General features: G+C 42.1%; 1 protein-coding gene across 6 annotated transcripts in view; it reads right to left on the minus strand.

Annotated features, from left to right (window-relative positions):
• Positions 1–20,566, minus strand: part of PDE1C (phosphodiesterase 1C) — a 443,465-nt gene that overhangs the window by 47,349 nt on the left and 375,550 nt on the right. For all 6 annotated transcript variants that reach the window (XM_078152096.1, XM_020968958.2, XM_020968965.2 and 3 more), the window contains 6 exons: positions 16,684–16,785; positions 15,993–16,113; positions 8,868–8,949; positions 5,548–5,668; positions 3,982–4,157; positions 1,241–1,477 (listed from right to left, as the gene is read on the minus strand). In XM_078152096.1, the coding sequence (XP_078008222.1) occupies positions 1,241–1,477; positions 3,982–4,157; positions 5,548–5,668; positions 8,868–8,949; positions 15,993–16,113; positions 16,684–16,785 (839 nt within the window). The remainder of the gene's footprint in view (positions 1–1,240; positions 1,478–3,981; positions 4,158–5,547; positions 5,669–8,867; positions 8,950–15,992; positions 16,114–16,683; positions 16,786–20,566) is intronic.

Here is a 20,566-nt window from a genome sequence, read left to right on the forward strand (position 1 = left end):
TGCTGCCCATGCTTATCTGATTGTGTGACTTTGGGTAAGTCACTCAGACAGTCAATCGACAAGTATTTACTAAATACTTACTACCTGCCCACACCATGCTAAGTGCTGGGGATACAAAGAAAGGCCAAAAGCAGTCCCTGCTCTCAAAGAGCTGCTGGTCTGATGGGGCAAGACGCCACGCAAACAACTATGTACAAGTAAACGTGGAAAGATGAAGTGGAGCCAGTCAAGTGAAGGGACTCGTAGGAAGAAGTTAAGCCGTGACCTGCACGGACGTGGCTCTTCTCTGAGATCAAGAGATTGGACAAGATGGCTTTTAAGGCACTGCCCAGCTCGAAATCTGAGTGTGTGTCGTAGCTCCCGATAGACTGTGATCCCATGGAGGGCGGGGGTTGTTTAAAAGTTTTCTCTTTATTTCCAAAGCACCTAGCCCAGTGCCTTGGACACACTAGGCACTTGACAAGAGTTATTGAATTGCTTATGCAAAGCGCGGTTCCTGCCTCCTTAGAGTTCATAATCTAGCAGGCATGCATACTCAGTCAAGTAATTTCATAGTTAGAAAAGGCAAATTTTTCCTTTACGTGAAAAATTGTTGATGGACTACGAAAAAAGCATCCCCCCAAAGTCCTCTATTTTCCCCAGAAGCAAATATTTGTGCTCCTAAAGGTAGTCAACTTTGCAATTTTTTTTCCTAAGCACATCAATTTCTTCTTTAAAGAAATTGTTAGGGGGCAACTAGGTAGCACAGTGGATAGAGCACCAGCCCTGAAGTCAGGAGGACCTGAGTTCAAATCCTGCCTCAGACCAAACACTTGACACTTACTAGCTGTGTGACCCTGAGCAAGTCACTCAACACTAACTGCCAAAGAAAGAAAGAAAGAAAGAAAGAAAGAAAGAAAGAAAGAAAGAAAGAAAGAAAAAGAAATTGTTAGGGGGCAGCTAGGTGGTGCAATGGATACAACACCGGCCCTGGATTCAGGAGGAGGTGAGTTCAAATCTGGCCTCAGACATATAACACCTACTAGCTGTGTGACCTTGGACAAGTCACTGAACCCCACTGCCTAGCCAAAACAAAACAAAAACAAGAAATTGTTACTGACATCTCTTGTATTAATACCACTGATGCTTCCCAACACACCCCTCCTCCTCCCCAAGTAGGCTAATTTCAATAAAAATACAGGTTTTGCCATTGAGAACCTCAGAGAGGAAACCGCAATGCCCAATGAATGTTCGTTCTCACCCGCGTGAGCCTGTTTATTGTCTCCAGATTTGTCTGCTTTGGAAGGAGGTTTCCCAGGAAGGGTTTCACTTTTGTCGGCTCGCCCTCCATGCGCTTGGCTCTTCCCTTCTCCAGACTTTTTCTTCTCAGGCTTGCCTGATGCACCTTCTTCAGCCTGACTTTTGGCTTCCATCTGCTTTTTGTTCTCCTCGGCCTCCTGCTTGGCTTTCTCCTCTGCTTCCCTCTTGGCTTTCTCTTCTGTCCCACCAGCCAATTATAAGAAGCACATAATGGAGAGGATAAACAAAAGGTATCATTATTAAGGGCCCTGCCAGTCACAGCACTCATTAATTTTTAACAATCCATGAAGTTCATTCTATATTCATTATATTTACCATCTTCAACTCTAACATGAAAAAGCACTCAAGGTGAACGTTAGGGAATCTGGACTTTGCCTCCTCCAGATCATTCCCGGTGTCCACAAGGCCCCTGGGTCTCCCCAAGCCCTAAAAGTGAGTGCTCTAGGAAGTGAGTGTCTCAAAGAAATGATCACAGAATCAGGAACTGAATGGAAAAAGATGATGCATTAGAGTCAAAGGACCTGAGTTCAAATCCTAGTTCAAATTGCTATGGGAGCTAGCATGGAGCAGAGTGGATAGGGGATCTGGCCTTAAATACAGCTTCAGACACTTAACTACTTTTTCAGGAAGTCACTGACATTCTCTGCCTCAGGACTGATCTTTACAAATAAGACAGTTAGATTCGATGGGCTCCAAACTCCCATCTAGATCTAAATCTATAATCCTATGACCCGTGACACTTTGTCAAGTCACTTCTCTCCTCCAGACTTCAGTTTCCTCATCTTTAAAATGGGAGCATTGGACTTGCTAGTTTCTGAGGTCCCTTCCCAGAAGGAACCTCTTCATCTCTCAAGTGCAACATCTGAAAGGGAGTCTCCTCTTGAAATGCCCTTGTTAATACCCTAAACATGTAACTATTCAGCTTCTCCTTGAATATCTCTAATGAGGGGAGCTCACTACTTCCAGAGGCAGGCAGTTCCTCTTTCATGGAGCTGTGGACAGAGCATTGGGCCTGGAGTCAGGAAACCAGAGTTTAGAGTCCACCTCTGACCTGAGCCATGTGACCCTGGGCAACACCAGTGGCTACTGGACCATTGGCAAAGTAAAAGAGAATGTCCGCTAGTTGACAATTTTGTCCTCAATTTCATTGTCATTCAAACTAATTTTACAGCCCCATGATTTCATGAGAGAGTGCAGTGCAGTGGATAGGGAACTGGTCTTAAAGCTAGGAAGACCTGAATTGTAGTCTTGCCTCTGATACATCCTGCCCATCTGACCCTGGACAAGTCCTTCCGCCTCTTATTCCTCAGTGCTCCAAGAAATCTTAAAATCTATGAGTTTCAGAGAAGGCACTAACCTGCATTAGTAGAAGTTCTCTACACATAAATGATACCACATGCGTAGACCCTATCCCTACAATCTCTATAACCCTGCTAAGCATTGCAAACAAGTAAGAACAATCTTCTGACAGATAAGTCAGATCAGCTTTTGATGGAGAATCTAGGCTTCAAAAAGAATGCTTATCACAGCCAGTGCCTTTCAAATATCTATATGATTCATATAACCTCCAGAGCTGTTTTAGAATCTTGACTCTATCATCTAATGAGTCATTCATCCCTCCTTGTTTTGGGTCATCCGCACAGTTGATGGGCATTCCATGTCATTATCTGTATCATTGAAATGAATAAAATATTAAACAGCACAGAGCCAAGCACAGATCCCTGTGGCCCTCCACTGGAGACCTCCCATCAAGCTGACATCAAAGTATCCAATCAATTCCTAATCCTCTGGGAGGCTGGGAATATTTCTCTCACTCTATTATGAACTCAACGTAGAGTCTAATGTTTACAAAAGAAAAGATCCTAAGACAACTACATTTTCAGCGTTGGTGTTAATGTATACTAGTTATGCATCCTCCTATAAGACAAGAATACAACTTTTGACATGAGTGAAAAAAAATATGCAAAGAGAAAGATTGGGCCTTGCTGATAAAACAAACTGTGGTACATGAACACAGTGGAATATGACTGTGCTGTAAGGAATGATGTGTGTAATGGCTACAGAGAAGCATAGGAAAGCGCATGAAACTGATGCAAAGTAAAGTAAGCAGCAGCAGGAAAATAACATGCTAGTGGTTATAACAAAGTAAATAGGAATAATAAGTATAAGCAAGCAAGCAAAACTAAAGGCTGTGCAAAGATAAAGATCAAGCTTGGCTCTAAAGAGGAGATACAAGGCTGAGGGATTAAAACAGAGTAAAAAGCACCAAAAGACCAAACTAGAGAGGACATGCAAAGAGTCTAGCCTTGGTTTGGGGAAGGAGGAAGTGAGGTCAGGAAGGACACCTCTCCTGGCTTTTTTTTTTCAGAAGTGGGGAACTATGGGTGTTGAACACTGCATGCAACATCAAGCTTTTTAAATATATTGGTTAGATTTGTTTTTTTTCCCCTTTTATTATATTATATATTATTTATTTTATTCTATTATAAATATTATATAATTATTATATTTTATTATAAAGAATGACTCTGGGAGGGAGGAAGAGATACACTGGAAAATGTAGGTGACACGAAACCAAAACCATCAGTCAAATTTTTTTTTAAAAGAGTGGGTCACATTTGGTTGGGGTTGAGGTCGTCTTGGGGGCATCGTGCTTAGAATAGTCCCAGTGAGATCAGTTACCTTTTGGAATTTTGGCCCTCCATCTCTCCCGGTTGATGTGCACCACCTCGGTCCAAGTGGCTTTAAAACCCTTATAGTCCACAGTGAGGACGGAATTGTTGATCGAGGCACTTCCTTCGGACCCAGTGCTCCGGACGCTGGATCGCTTCGCATCTGACGGGCTGATGCTATTCAAGCTATGGACAAGATAACACAGAGCAGCAAGTTAACATTAGAAGTGTCTGCAGCTAAGCCACTCCGGATGGACTCACTGTCCAAGAGCTATTCCCTCAGGGAAGAATAGCTTATACACTGGTGTGGCTGTACACAGTGTCTTAGCATAGGGTCACTTGGTTTTCCAAAACAAATTCAGAAAGTTGGATATATATTCTGAAAAGTTTGAAAATAAGAAATTGTCTAATACATACACACTTCCACTCCCTCCTCTGTCCCAGAAAGTCTCAATTCTGTATCTCTTCTCCAACTTGGACTTTTGAAGCTTTCCATCCTCCTTACCTCCTCTAGTCTATATTTTTTTTTGCTATAATTTCTAATTTGGAATAAACTGGACTGATGTTTGTACCAAAGTTCTCCTCTCAGCTGTGTGATCTCAGCATCATGTGGACAAACGTTTCCCATTCATAGCATCCAGCTGGTGATGTTAACTGGCTATTCATCCTTCTCTTCTCCCAGCTCCATCCTAGTCCCCTAGGACTGAGAATATTCCCTCACTCTGACGTCTGGACTCCATGATGGACCTGGGCAATCTGTATCTCATTATCTTTGGAGCTAGAAGGCAGGGAGGTACAAACAGCTTGGAGGAGAGGGGCCATCCCTGATGCAACATTCCCTGCTTTTCCCATCTTTTTTTTTTTTACTCGAAATGATGTACCTGTTAAAGGGATGGCAACTCAATATAATGGACACAAACATTTTAGAAACAGCTTTTTGGTAAACTAAAGTTCATTATGTGGGTCATCCACAGATATTATAAATGCTAAAACCTATCAAATAACAAATGAGCCCAATTAACGGAATGGTAATATGATATAAACCCATTATTTGCAGCACATATACAGGAAATAGTGGTGGGCAAAAACAGGCTTCTCTTCTCCTCTCAGAAATTTTAAATTGGCTCACCTGCTTCTGAGAAGGTGGATGGTACAATCCCCTCCAACATTCCCTTGTGCCTTCCCTTCCTACTTTCCTGTCCTTTCCTCTCTTTCTTTTTCTTCAACTCTTCTCTTCTCCTTTCTCTTCTCTATGATAAAGCCCAAATACATGGAAGCAAGATGACAGGGGCTGGTATAGGTTGGAGGATATGACGAAGGGTCTCTCACTGCCCTCCCTCTCTTCCCCTCTTCCATTCCCTTACAATATTGGGATGGGAGGGGGAACCTGATCATTACAACTTTGCATGTTTTAAGGAAAAAAATTGAAGCAACAAACACAAACCTCCCTCCTCTCCCCCTCCAAGGCATTTGTAGAAATCAAAATGTGGGCACTTATCAATGGCAGGAAATAAATCCGCAGCTTTAGCCATAAGTCAGTGTCCCCACCCGGAGCCTCATAAAATCCATCACTGACCTTGAACGCCTGTGCCCAGTCCCACCAGGTTGGGAGGGTTCATCAATAAGTGGAGATACAATCTTTTCAGTCATGTCGGTCAACACAGTGAAGGTGGGCTCCACAATAAAGTCAATGAAACCTGAAGAGAAAGCAGGGTGTCCACAGATGACTCAGGGTCATGGAGAGTCTTAGCACACTTTCCAAGCACACAGGGTACCTTGCCTTCTTTGGAACACAAGAACTCCAAAACCTCAGAAAGCATACACTAATGAGCCATATTACTAATGTTATCATTATTACTACTATCAGCATCATTATCATTGTCATCATTATTATGATGTTGGAGGTTAATTTTTCACAGAAGATACCATCAAATTAATTTTAAATATAAATTCAGTTAGGAGCAAGTAGAGGATAGTGGTCAGGCTTCAGATAGAGATATTATAGCAGCAAGTGTCACGGAAAAATTGCTAGAGTTAGAGATCTTGGGTTCAAATACTTCATCTGGAGTCTTCTTTTCATCAGCCTAAATACCCCAGTTCCTTTAACTATCATTATATTCAGCCTTACAGTGTAGCCTACTGTCAAGAGCCTTGGGGTAATGAATGACAATTCAGTGTCTTAGCTATTCCACACATCATTTTGCCATTGGCAATTTCAATAAAGATGTTGTCTATGCCTTTACTCACTTCAGATAAATAGTCAGTTTTGCTGTCATTTAGTATTCATATCTGATGACTTAAACATATCTTCTTGAAAAAAAAAAGTATTCATGATGTTGATGCCTGGGGCTATCTAAATGACACTGGCCTTTTTCCCACCTCTAATCTTGAAGTTTATACAACAACGGATCCATGATCTTGACTTCCTCCAACAGGAGGAACACAATCCTCCATACCTTCTCACCAGTGAGTTTTTGCCCATAAACCCTCTACCTAAAGCCAATGAGGTCTTCTCCTAGGTTGTAGAGGGTGAAAGTATAAAACATGAGTACCTCACGCCATATGATCAGCATTTCCCAATCTTACTTTTCCTAGACATATTTCATGTTACTTTGTGCATGTGAATTATCATTGCTAATATGCTGCAGCTTACTATTCTCAGCAATCATCTCTTAATTGTCCTTTGAGTCACCAATAATTTTGACTAACTGGAGACTATGATATTGATGTTTTTGCACCCAAGTGCAAAAATCATCACATCATTCAAATCATTATATTGCAGTAAAATCATTACATTTTACATTTAATCCTATTGGGTTTTATCATATAAGATTTTTTTTTCCTAATTCTTCTAGCTTGTTGAGTGTCTGTCATCCAGCATGGTAGCTTTCCCACCCAACTTTGCATCATCTGCCAACTTGATGAGTGTACCCTTGATGTCCAGACAAAGATGTTAAACAGCAGAGGACCAAGCACACAGCTCCCTAGAGCAACTCTACTGGAGCTTCTTGCTACATTGACATTGAACAGTTGGAACTACTCTTTTTTTTTTTAAGTGGAACTACTCTTTGAGTGCCGCCATCCAACCAGTCCCAAATCCATATTACTGTATTACTATCTAATCTATAACTCCCCATTATCCTAACAAAAACAGCATGAGATATTTTAGCAAAAGTTTTGCTAAAAAATTTTGTTCAGTGGCCCTGAATCATGTTTGCATCATGCACCCTTTTGGTAAAGACTATGGACCCCTTCTCAGAATACACAAATAAATAAATACATAAGATAAAATGCATGGGATAACAAAAGAAACCTTAGAGTAAAATGCAGTTATTATACACACACACGTGTGTGTGTGTGTGTGTGTGTGTGTGTGTGTGTGTGTGTGTAACAAAGCTCATGAACCCCAAATTAAGAATGTCTGGACTAATTAACTATATATTTATTATATATTTTATATATTATATAATAAATTATAATATAATCATAATAATACTTTATACATTTATAAAATATATAATACTATATAAATATATTTATATATAAAATTACATATATAATTTATATTTAATTATATAATTAAATAATAATTATATCATTCAAATATAGCATTCCTCTCATCTACTGGAGACATCACCAGGAGAATGCTAGTGTTAAAACAGTACATTGTGTGTGAGGGAGTACACCTGACCCAATACAATCCAACCTGCTCTCTCTTTCCCATACAATCACAAGCCCTACTCATATACATATGCAGATGACCCCCATCCCATACCATTTTTCCCACCATAGTTTCACGATCTGTTTCTTGATCAGTTTTTCTCATGAGGTAACAGAGATTCAAAGAATAGGCTGAATGATATCTGGGGAATATGACAAAAGTGTTTATAGAATGTCTCTGCTTCTTCATCTCTACAGTCAGTCTTGGCATGGGAGATGCTACTATCATAGTGGTCTCTCCTTAGGATCAATGCAAGAGGAACAAATGTCCCATGAAGTGTGGTTTCCTGTAGATTTGGGGTAGATGATGAATCAATGGCCCCATTTCATGGTTTCATTCACCCATATCATTTTCACTTCAATCATCCAAAGCAGGTGGCTTTGGCCAAAATGTTTCATTGCCTCATGGCTGAACTCCCAATGATGAACGTCTACCTGTTTAGCCAAATTGGTCCTCATGGAGAAGACACACACATTTCACAGTACAGAGGACGAAGTACTGGACTAAGATCTGGGCTTGAATCCCATCTCAGATGCTTACTAGCTATGTGACCAAAGGCAAATTACTTAAGCTCTGATTGCCTTAGTTTCTTCATCTGTAAAAGCCATCAACCAACACATATTTCTTATGCTCCTACAGAAGTCAAAACTCCTTGGCAAGGTGGGGGAATTTAAATGCCACAGGAACACAGTCATGTCCACACATACAGAGAGTCCTGACACTCAGTGTGGCCCTGGATGTTTGGCTAACTCACCCAAAGTGCTCAGGCAAGCCATTCCCCTGCTCTGTGCTTCAGTCTCCTTATGATAATGATAGGTAACTTCTTTAATTCATTATCTCATTTGATCCTCCCTTACAACACTCTGAGACTGATACTGCCATTTATCCCTCTTTTACATGTGAACAAGCTGATGACCTGCCCAGAGTGACACAGCTAGTAAGTGCCTGAGGTTGGGGTTTCTGACCTAGAAGGACTCTAAGGTCCCTTCTAGCTCTGACACTGAATGATTCTGTTTGAAATCAGAATCAACTCAGAAACAACCTAGTCATGGCAAAGCCACACTCTCCTTCCTTGTCTACATTTTCTTTTCTCGTAAATGGACTTTGGGAGAAAGGACTCACTTCCTTGTGCTAGTAGGGTATCAATTTCAAGGGACAGGATGGATGATACCCACCTACTTGAGACTGAGCCACCATGGTCGACTTGCGGTCACACAGAGGTGAGAAAGGAAGGCCGAGCTCAGCTTCCCTGTCACCCTGGGAAAAGAGAAGGGCATAGCAGATTAGAAGGAGGCAGACCTGGCCAACCGTCAATATCTTAGCAGCTACCACCCAAGGACATTGGACTCAGCCTTCATTATTTCAGTTACATAATGTAATAGGGTTTTCCATTCCCTGCTAATGTATGTAAAAAGAGCCAAGGGGCCAGGACCCCTCATGGTTTAATCATGCCCTCCAGGGACAGGGAGGCTGTTAGAACACAAGAACCTCACTTGTCTTACAGTGATTGTGCCTCCAACATAAGCCACAGATCAGCCAAGAATTCTTCAGGGACCTGCCTACCTTGGACAGCTCAAAAGAACAGCACAGCCCCGTGGGCTAGGGACCATTACCCTGAGTCAGAAATGTTGAGGTCTCACCATCTTCCCTCGGGTCATGCTGGACCCCTAGCTCATCATGTGAAATTTTCCCTGGCCCTTTTAGGAAATTTCACCTGCTGCCATAGGCTCAAGAGTGTGGGGGTGCCCTTATTTGGGGTGTGTCAGCTGTCCCCCTATTTGGGGGTCCAATGCTACCCTAACATCCTTCTTGTGTTGCTGTCACCTCCTATTCTGGGCTCCCACCATCACTCAATCAGTCAGCAAGCAATCATGAAGTGATCACCATTTGGCAGGCACTATGCTAAGCCCTGGGGATACAAAGAAAGGCAAAAACATTCCCTCCGCCTTCAGAGAGCTCACATTCTAATGGGAGAGACCACACACAAAGAGCTAGCTATCCACAGTGTAAATGCCATCACAGAGCGAAGGTCCTAGAAGCTGGAAGAGACTGAGAAAGGTCTCTGGGTAATGGCACATGGCCCTCCTTTGCCTGCTGTTTTGAGTCATGACTGACTTGCTGAATTCTTAAGTCTCAGCAGTGGACAATCTCCCTCTGCAACATCAGAAGGCTAAAAGAGAGAGAGAAGCTCAAAGAACAATGAGGAATAAGCCAGGGTCCCTTCCCTGGCAGGGACCTCACTGTCTCCTAGGAGAGATGGGGAACACGCATCAATAAAGAGGACTCCAGAGGCTAGATATGATAAGAGAGATAGAGAAACAGAGTGAGTGTGTGTGTACATACATGCATACATACATACATACATACATACACTTTTCTTGTTCTTTATACATTGAAACGTTTGCTCAAGTTGAAGATTGCGAAGGCAGCTAGGCAGGGCAGAGTGCCCGGCCTGGAGTCAGAAAGGCTTGAGTTCAAATCCAATCTCAGATGCTTACTAGCTGTTTGACCTGGGACAAGTCAATTTAACCTCTACCTACCTCAGTTTCATCATCTTTATAAGGGGAGATAATAGCACTTACATACCAGGGTTGTTTTAAGCACCAAATGAAATAATATTGGAAAAATCTTTGCTGGCTCTTATTATTAAGCTTATAACAAAAAAAAAAATAAGGATAGTAGTGTGAGATTGAGAGAGAATCGCAATGAGTGACTTTGTGTAAGCCTGTCATGAATGCACATGGTAAGAGAGCAAAATGACTGGGCCAAAAAGCAACGGGTCGTTGGGTGCGCGTCACCTGTACTTTAAGGGATGTCTGAACACAGATCTTAGGAATTTTGAGGGGAAGTCGCGGTGGGGAGCCACTGAGGAGCGAATGTGCCTGAAGTGAACGTCAGTTTAACGAGTACAAGTACGAGAGAGACGAAACAGCCTGAGGGGACAGGGACTTCCCTCAGCCTGCGTAGCACCAGGATGAGCTGGAGAGCACATTAGGCCCAGCAGCCTCCCCAAGGAACAATGCCAGCACTCTGGGGACAACGAGGGAGGAGCCCTGACAGATGCAATCTCTGTACACCCAGTAATCTCCAAGTGGGGAAATAGAAAACCCTGGAGGGGTCGGTGGGGACTGAGAGAGGGGCAGGAAGGAGGGAGGAAAAGCTCCAGGGAACTCTGAGCTTGTGAAGTCATTTCAAGTTAGTCAGTATGTGAATGGTTCCAGAGCCGCTAGAATCCAGGTCACTTCATAGGCATCTCATTCATAAAAACCCTCGCATGTGATCATTTGCATAAACCAAATTCTGTACAAATCTGAAATAAGGCTAGCTACGATTAAAACCAAACATGACCTGAAAGAAATAATCAATAGTTAAATCCAGGAGAAAGTAGGACAACAAAGATGACCACCCTTCCCATAGTGATGGAGCTCTGTTTATGTTTTTGACAGTTTATTTAGAATAGGGCCCCCCATGGGACTGTTTGGCTCTTTTTATGACTTTTAAAGGCTCCACCCTATTGGGCTGTTTTCCTCAGGCTGCACAATCTGAGAACAGACGCCTCTGTCATTGTTGCAGGGCAGCTACTTTGTCACACCCATTCATTCTCCTGGTCCCTACTTATCATCAGCCTCCTTCCAAGGGGGATTGTCTGGAGGGTGTACCAGACGTCAGTGAATAATAATTAAAGCCAGAAACGATGGCCTCCTCCCTAAACTACACGTTCTTTACATCTTGTCCCTTGGGAGAATAAAAAGCCACAAAGTAAAAGCACCAATTTCTGTCACTTCCACTGAAATGCAGGAAAAGGGTTTGGTCCATCTGGAAGTTCAACCCTGAGGGCACAATGGGATTTAAGTGCATTTGAGGGCTGCAGGAACGGGAGCAGGAGGCTGAGCTTCCTTCAGTGCGCTGCTTATATTGTGTTTGTGCATCATGGGCACACAATGCTTCCTTCCCTGTCTCAAGTCTCCAAGCACGCTATGCTGATAGCTGCTTGGATGTCCGGGGGAAGGTGTCTGGGGGGGGGCAGAAAGAGCCCCAGATGTGGAGACTAAAGCCTAGCCTTCTTGATCGAGTCATTCCCCTTCTCTGAAAAAAAAAAAAAGGAGGCATTAGATTAGATGATCCCTAAACTCCTAGCAAGTTGTGACATTCAGTGCCTATCTGAAATGGCAGATTATTGGACTATGTCTACACTACAGTGGCAAGGTAGACAAACGAGCCACTGTTAAAGAACTCAGGCTGTATAAACAGGCTATTGGGACACACCAGGTCAAACTTTTTTCTTTTTAATGGGCAGCTTTTTGTTGTTGTTATCATTAGCCTGTAGAATCTTCCAATCTCTATTCTGCCTGTAAACAGAGATATTTTCTTTTCATTTTATGCTGATCATGGGATAATGAAGAGTAAAGTATATGTGGCTGCCCCAGGAGCTGCGAAGGCCAAGAGCCGAATTCCACCACTGACATCCCGGCGTGGTGACCCTAGGCAGATTGGTAATGTGCCTGTGACATCCGGTCTTCATGAGTTGCCCGGGGCACTGCCAATCAGTGAGTGCCAGGCACTGTGCTAAGCTGTGGGCATACAAAGAAAGGCCAAAGGAGTGCCCAGTCTAAAGGGAGAGGCAACATGCCAAAGTGATGCACAAACCAGACAGATGGTGGATAATCACCAGAGGGAAGCACGAGAAGGGTTGGGGAAGGCCTCCCATAGAAGGTTAGGACCTTGAAGACAAGAGGAGGAGAGGAAGCCGGACAGAATTCCAGGATAAGAGACAGCCAGTAGAAAGGCCTGGAGATAGTAAATGGAGCATGCTATGCAAGGAACATCAAGGAGGTCAATATTGGATCCCGGAGTATGCTGGGGGGGTACAGTGGCAGAAGACTGGCAAGGGGTTTGTGGAAGGAGGCAGGCTAGGAAAGGCTTTGCAAACCAATGGATTCACATTTGATTCAGGAGGTAATAGGGAGCCACTGAAATATTGAGTAGAGGGGGCAGGGTGAGACGGTCCAACCTGCATGGTCAGACAGTGTAAACGACTTGTCCAAGGTCATTAAGAGTGCCAGGGGCAGGACCTGACCCAAGCTTTGCTGACTCCCCAGGTAACCCACAATCTATTATGTCTTCCTACCCTTTACATGGAATATTTTTGATTATCATTTATTTTTATTATTTTATTTACAAATAAAAATGTGATGCTTATTCACTTCACTGCTACATGATGCTTGCCTAGAGATGTTTCCAAGGTCCCCCGACTGTCAAAGAGATGCCTCACCCAGAGTGATAACTAGTCATTTTTGTGCCTTGGGCAAGTGACAGGGAAGTCACCCGCAGGTTACGGGGGGTGATATGGTAACATAGACCCCAGGAGGCTCTGAGGTCAGTGCTGGGAGGGGCCTGCCTAGAGCTAGAGAATAGATGGTACAGCAGAGCAGGCTAGGAAGAGCTGGGGTAGGTGGAGGAAGCAGAGCATCTCAGGGCCTCCTGGCTTAACTCCGCCTTTTTGTTCACTAGTCATTGGGTTCAGCAATATTCCTCTCTGAAGGATTCCAAGAGCTATTGGTCAGCTTCTAAATTTCAGCATCCCTTTATCTGTACTTTCTTTGTCATATGCGGCTGGGTGGGGGGGGACCCAACAGCATATTAATTAAGGCAGCTTAGTCTTTTGAGGCATTCTTAAATTGAACCTTTGAAAACATATTTCATTCCAAAATCACCCTGAGGCAATGGCTTGGAACTTGGAAAATGTAATTATTAAAATGAGAAGATGTAAGATACTCTGTCAGATGTGGAAGGACTATGTCACACAAGCTAAATGCATTCCCTAATTTCAGTGCATAACCCAAGATTCAGAAATCACTTTTAAAAGGTTTAATGACCCCAATAATGTTTGGGCTTTTACTTTTCCTTCTAATTTCAAATCTATGGCTGGGATATGAAGTAATTTTGTGCCTGTAGTATATTGATCCTTTATTGTGGAAAGCAGAAACTCATTTAAAATGCTGCCAATAAAAATAATGTACCAAATAGTGATTACTAAAAAATGGAGCCAGCTCCCCTAGCCGGCATCAAATTCAATTAAAAAAAAATCAAGAATTAGATGTGTCGCAATGCTTTTTAAACTGGAGGAAATCACAGCATAGCCAATAGAAGGCCAGCCTTGGAGTCAGGCAGACGATGGCACATGGCTAGCTAGGATGGTAGAGTTAGTGGTAAAGGAAACTTTAGAAGCCTTCTGGCTCACCCCCTCTTTTAACAAATGAGGAGCCTGAGGCCTAGAGAGATGAAATGATTTGATGATCAAGGTCATGGGAAGTGGTGAAACCCAGATTTGAACCCAGGCCCTCTGACTTTAAACCATGTTCTTTCCACACTGTATTATGCTACCTTTACTCCAATGTCAACGAGCCTCAGATTCTTCATCCACAAAATGGGAGTGTTTAACAATAAGATGGTGTCTACATTAAAACAGAGTTTGCTCTTTAGTCCACCATAGATACCAAAAGTATAAGAAAATAAAAGTGACTCACACAGTCTAGGGCATGAGGAAAGACTCTCTCTCATACCCGAGTACACCACAGTACCGGCCTCCTAGCCCTCAGAGACACTTAACACCTGTTGTACCTTCCTCATGGGGCTGGAAAGTGTACAGTGAAGAGAGCCAGTCAGTCCTGCAGTCAGAAGGATCTGTCAGAACCCTGGCTTGGACCCATCCTGGCTGGGCAGGGGTGAGGAACCCGCAGCCTCCAGGCCACATGTGGCCCTCTAGGTCCTCAACCGCAGCACTGTGACTAAATCCAGACTTTGCAGAACAAATCCCCTTCATGAAAGGATTTGTTCTATTAAACTCGGACTCAGTCAAAAGGCCACACCAGAGGACCTAGAAGGCCACAAGCAGCCTCGAGGCTGCAGGTTCCTTACCCCTGCAGGCAAATCACCACTCTCCACCCCACTGCCCCCAAGCAGCTCCCTAAGATGTTGAGTGGCAGAGAAGGCTGATTGGCATAGTGGGAGGAATATGAATGGGAGGAATGTCACTACTTCAAGGAAGCCACAGATTCAGATCGGGAATGGGAATTTTCAAACTGCAGACCACTGAGATGAGAAAGAGCTGGGATGCCTCAGGGATCCCAGAGACTGCTATTCCCTAGTTCCAACAGCAGAGACAGCAATCCAGAAATGTGAGAGGTCCGCACCAGAATCCTTCACACCAGGAGCAATCTCCCAACACAATATTTGCAATATTTCATTTGACTGTACAATAACTCTATGAGGCCGGTGCCATAAGTCACAGATTGGGAGAAAGAAGGGACTTTAAAGGTCAGCTGGACTCATTTTTAGATGAAGTAAAGATGTGGGAAATCACTTGTCCACAAACACACACTAAGTTAAAGACTGAGTGGGGATTTGAACTCAGCTCTTCTGATGCCACCGCCCCACATTCAGCAGCAAAGTAACTGATGCCGAGAGATATTGAATGTCCAATGACAAATGGCACATGCTGAGATGTGGCAGATCCTTTTGACTCCAACGAGTTTGAGTCACAACCCCAAAAGTCATACTGCCGAGTTTGTGTGTTGTGTTATTTTCATGTTTAGAATCCTCTGTAGTAGATGGTAAACAAGTGTCAAAGTGTATGCTGTGCTCTGGTTTGGAGTTTTTTGTTTGCTTGTCTTTTAATCCCTACTATCTCTATTACCTTCGACAAATCACCTAACCTCTCCAGGCCTCAGTTTGCTCATCTGTAAAATGAGATGCTTACGTTAGATCAGGGCTTCTTAAACTTTTTAAACTCGTGACCCCTTCAGCACTTCTTAAACTGTGGGTCGAGACCCCATGTGGGTCCCCATTCCTCCAGGGACCCCATATGGGGTCTCAACTCACAGTTTAAGAAGTAATGATAGATGACCTCTGAGGTTAACTTCTAGCTCTAAAGCAATGATCCTAATTTTAAGAAATTGAAGCAAAAATTGCTGCTAGGATGATACTTGGACTAATGGTGGTCATGTCACAATGCTTTTGAAAATGAAAAAATCATTTTCTAACTATTTCAACAACCCAGGGTGGGTCGAGGTTCAGAAACTCTAAAAGAAGGAGGCCTAAGAGGCTGTGAAATTGTTTATCTTCTCCCAAGAAATACTGTTATTCTTTTCCCCAGCTCTAATCCACAGGGAATATTCTTAGCAGGTCATACATATGCAAAGCCAGAAAACATCAGTTTAAAAGCAGGGGCTAATCTTGTCCTGCTACATGGGGCCCCGACAAGTGAAGCCACAGTATGACCTTGTGATTGCCCCAGTTACCTGTCTAAAGAATTCTTCCAGCAGCGACATGGTCCAGCGATGATGGAGGTCCCAGGCTTTTGCTGGGTGGCTGATGTCAGCTGTGTGCAGCATCAAAGATAAGGCTTTCGGCTTGTCAATTCTGCAAACCCAAATGAACCAACCACTTAACGGCAAGCTGTCTCCGTCATGTTTTAAGTACTTAAAAAAATACACACGTGCGCACACCCTGCCTCAGTCAAGTCAAGAGACTGACCTTAACTCATGAATGGGATCCACAAAGCCCTGGTAGATCTAACATACCGGACACCCTGGAAAAACCAATCTTCTCAAGTACTTGATTTTGCATCTTTTGTGCGCTGATTTAGTCATTCCCAAGGCAAAGGGAAACCAATAGTCACCAGCCTCCCAATACTCCATACTTCTGTCTTCTGGGATTGGGCAAACCCTGGAAATCATGACAGTTTAGCCTAATGCTGACTGCAAACTTTTCTTTTTAGGGAAATGCCTTCCTTATGTAGTACTTGTGTTAGTCTGATTTTTTTAAGTGGCCAATTCCGATCTCTACCACCACAGTGCTAATTTATCTGAACAGAACTGTCTTCCTGGACTCTTAAGGAAGCTCCTTCAAAGGGAGCCAGGCAATGTCAGAGCCAAGGACACTCCTCAGCTTGTCTTTCACAGTGGCTCATGGGTTCATAAAGTGACTCACGCTTCTGGTTGTTGCAATGCTGTCTTCATGGCCTTGATCTGTTGGAAATGACAGGACATATCTGTGGCCATCACCATCTCAATCACCAAGGTCCGGAATTCCCTGAAGTGGAGATGCCATTGAGAAAGAGGGAAGGGGGGGAAAGGAGAAAAGAAGAATTTTTTCCCCATTCTGAACAATCCCATCTAATTATTTCTGACATATCTAATCCTTCTATAGCCATTCAAGCGGTATCTTTGTGGAAGGAATGATCAGGATAAAGGGCTGAATTATTTAGTAAGAATGCCAGAGTCAGGGTAAAAGGAGGATTAGACAGAAGATAAATGGACAAAGGAAAAGAGCCCCAAAGAACCTGAGAAAAGCATAAAGAATATTCTTATCAACTAAATTCTATGTAACAGAAATTATCTAGTCTATCTTTTGTAGTTGCTTCTATCTCATCTTTGGTTAAGAAATCTCCCCTGGCCATAGCTAAGCAAATTGCCTGCTTGTAATTCTATTTTGTAATTTTTAGATGGATGGATAGATAGATAGATAAAACTTTGTAATTCTATTTATATATAACTTCCATTTGTGTGTGTGTGAAGAATGGGGTTATTAAAGGATGTCCTTTAATATTTAGGCCACACATCTATTTTGACTTATTTTGACATATAGTATAAGGTTTTGGTCTAAACCTAATTTCTACCAGAAAGCCCTCCAGTTTTCCCAGAAATTCTCATTAAATAGAGATTTCTTCCCTCAAGTAATTTCCATTCTCATTTTTACTGCGTATTGGATTATTAAATGAACAAAATCACAAATACATCATTTACTAAGGATTTACTATGTACCGATCATCATGTTAAGTACTGAGGATACCAATGGAAGAGTAGTATACACTCTGATCTTCATGAGCTCACATTGTAGTTGGAACAGACAATGCACAGAGGAAGATTAAGTTTCAGAGGGGATGGAAGGGGCAGGTAGTCTTAAAGGTGCAGTTGCTGGACAGATGATAGGGCCTTCAGATCAGATGGCAATGTCTGAGGATGGGGAAGTCTAGAGAGTGTGGTATCAAGACAGATGGCTAAACCTGGTGGTCTTCCACCTTACCAGAAGGACTGAAATTGGTGACTCCATGTCCACCCAAGTGATATAAGTAGTTACATCCACCTATTAAGGTGGGAAGATGATGGAAGAGTCCTATCCCTGGCAAGAAGGAGGGGGAAGTGGGACTGAGGGTTGGCGTACAGTAAGGAATCTGAGATCCTTCCCATAGTAGTAGGCATGGTGGAGAGGGTCAGGGTCCAGCCAAGAGGAAAAGAAGAAGCAGGAGGATGGGCAGGAAGGTGGATAAGCGATCCTGAAAAGGACTTGGCAAGTCCTCATACCAAACATGCTAGTCCTCCTTGAGTACCCTATATACCCTCTTGGCATGTTGATTGGCATGCTACTAAATCCATAAATTAATTTAGGCAGTATTATTGTTTTTATTATATTAGCAAGGCCCAACCATGAACACAGAATGCCCTCCAATTATTTAAGTTGTCCTTTATTTCTTTAGAAGCGTTCTGTTTTGTTTTTAAACTCTATCTTTCCAAGTCTGGAGTGTGCTTTCATAGACACTTCCCCAGAATTTTATGCATTTTGCACTTATTTTGAATGGCACTCCCTTTTTTATTGTTTCCTCTTGGATTTTGCTATCACTATGTAGAAATGTTTTTGATTTGGAGAGATCGTCTATTGTTACTTTGATGACACTATTAGTTGTATCATTTTGATTATTCTCTGAGATTTTCTAAGTAAATGACTCTATCATCAGGAAATAATGACAGTTTTGTCTCTTATTTACCTATGTTTATCATCTTAGTTTGTTTCTCTTCTCTGCCATCATGTCTAGCGTTTTGGAGCTGTCAAATAACTCCGGGGCAAGGAAATCATCTTTGCTCTACTGTTATATTTCTTGGGAAAGCTTCTAGTGTTGCAGATAATTACAAATTATTATTGTAAATAATACTAGCTTTGTGTTTTAGAAATATACTTTTTTATATAATGTTTTCTTAAATGGCCAATCTATTCCAAAGCTACACTCAGCAGATTTTATGCCATAAATGAGTATTGTACTTTATCAAAAGCTTTTTTGTGAATTAAATGTTATAAACATGCAATTTGAGGCATTTGGGGGTTTAATGTTATTAATATAATTATTTTATTTCTACTATTAGGCAATCCTTGCAACTCTGGTATAAATGCACCTTAATCATAGTGGATATATATATATACATACGTACATGCATATATATGTAATGTTTAAACTGATATTCAATAATGACATCAATTTTTAGTTCTCTTCCCTTATTCTTCCCTGTTTTAAATATTAGGATTATATTTGTCTCAAAAAAGGAGTTGTGCAGATTGTTTTCTTGCTCCATTTTTAAAAATAGTTTGTGTAGTACAGACATTATAGATAGTCTTCGTAGGTTTAAAAGAATGTGCCTATAAATCCATGTGAAGCAGGTATTTCTCCCTCCTTGGTAATCCCTTTATAGCTGAAGTGTCTGAAATGTATTATTTAAAATCTCTATTTCCTGTTCTATTAATTTGGCTCTGTATGTTTGGATGATAGATAAATAGATAGATAGATAGATAGATAGATAGATAGATATAGATAGATAGATAGACAGATAATTCTTTTCTTTTATGTTCTCAGTTTTGCTGGCATATAATTTTATATGGTTATTTCAGATAAGTTGTTTTGTTTCTTCTCTTCTTCATTTGATTTCCCTCACTCATTTTAATCAGGCTGACTAAAGGCGAATTGATTTTTTAGTCTTTTTAAAGAACCAGCTTTTCATTTTGTTTATTAATTCAATAAGCTTTTTTGGTTCCCAATGTATCTACTTCTCTAGTTTCCCAGTTGTCTTAATGTTAAGTAGACACAGTCAGTGGGTGGCCTGAAACAAGTGAACATAGCCCATGAGCAGGAGCCACAGAGAGGATGTGGCTCAGGGTGAGTATTAGGTAGGGGACTTTGGGGCTTAGACTATGCTGTGAGATAAAGCTAAGAACCAGCCATAAGAAACTCCTGATACTCTTCACACACTTGTAGAGCAGCTGAAGATGTCCAATATCCACACAACCCAACATCCATCACCTGCCCAATCATCTGCTGAGCAGTAAACACAAAACAAGCTCTTTCCAGCTCAGATCAGTTCTTTCATCAGACTTTTTCATCTAGAAACAGAAAAGGCTCCTTGTTTGAAGGAGGCAGCAGTGTGGAATAATGGAAACACTTTGAAATTGGAGTCCAAAGACCTGGGTTTCAATAAAGACTATATTGCTACCTCAGACAGCTCACTGAAACCACTCTAGGCCTCAGATTCCCCATATGTAAAATGAAGAAGGTTGGTCTAGATAACCTTGAAGGCCCTGTCTAGTCTTAAATCTACGGTCCTATGACCCATTTGGTCAGCACTGAGCTAATGAAGAGTTTCACATTTCCCAGATGCCTCCTAGAAATGAGTACTTTTCAATGACCAGGAGATGGATAAGAATTGGTCCTAGAATTCCACTAGTTTAGAGATCTAGCAAATGAGGACACTCTCCACCAGTGAAGATTAGCAACTTATTGTCTCAGAGAGTTGCCTAGATAAAGTGTTTATGAAGCATTTACATTGGGCCAGGCATTGTGATAACTCTGGAGATACATAAGAAAGTAATCAAAGCAGTCCCTGCCCTCAAGGAGTTCACACTCTAAGGCTGTTCAGTCATTTCTAGTCATGTCCATCTCTTCATGACCCCTTCTTGGCAAAGATACTGGAGTGGTTTGCCATTTCTTTCTCCAGATCTTACAGATGAGGAAACTCAGGCAAACAGGGAGAAGTGACTTGCCCAGGGTCAC

Source organism: Phascolarctos cinereus, unplaced genomic scaffold (assembly GCF_003287225.1).
Source record: "Phascolarctos cinereus isolate Bilbo 61053 unplaced genomic scaffold, phaCin_HiC Scaffold_4;HRSCAF=312, whole genome shotgun sequence".
Taxonomy (NCBI): domain Eukaryota; kingdom Metazoa; phylum Chordata; class Mammalia; order Diprotodontia; family Phascolarctidae; genus Phascolarctos; species Phascolarctos cinereus.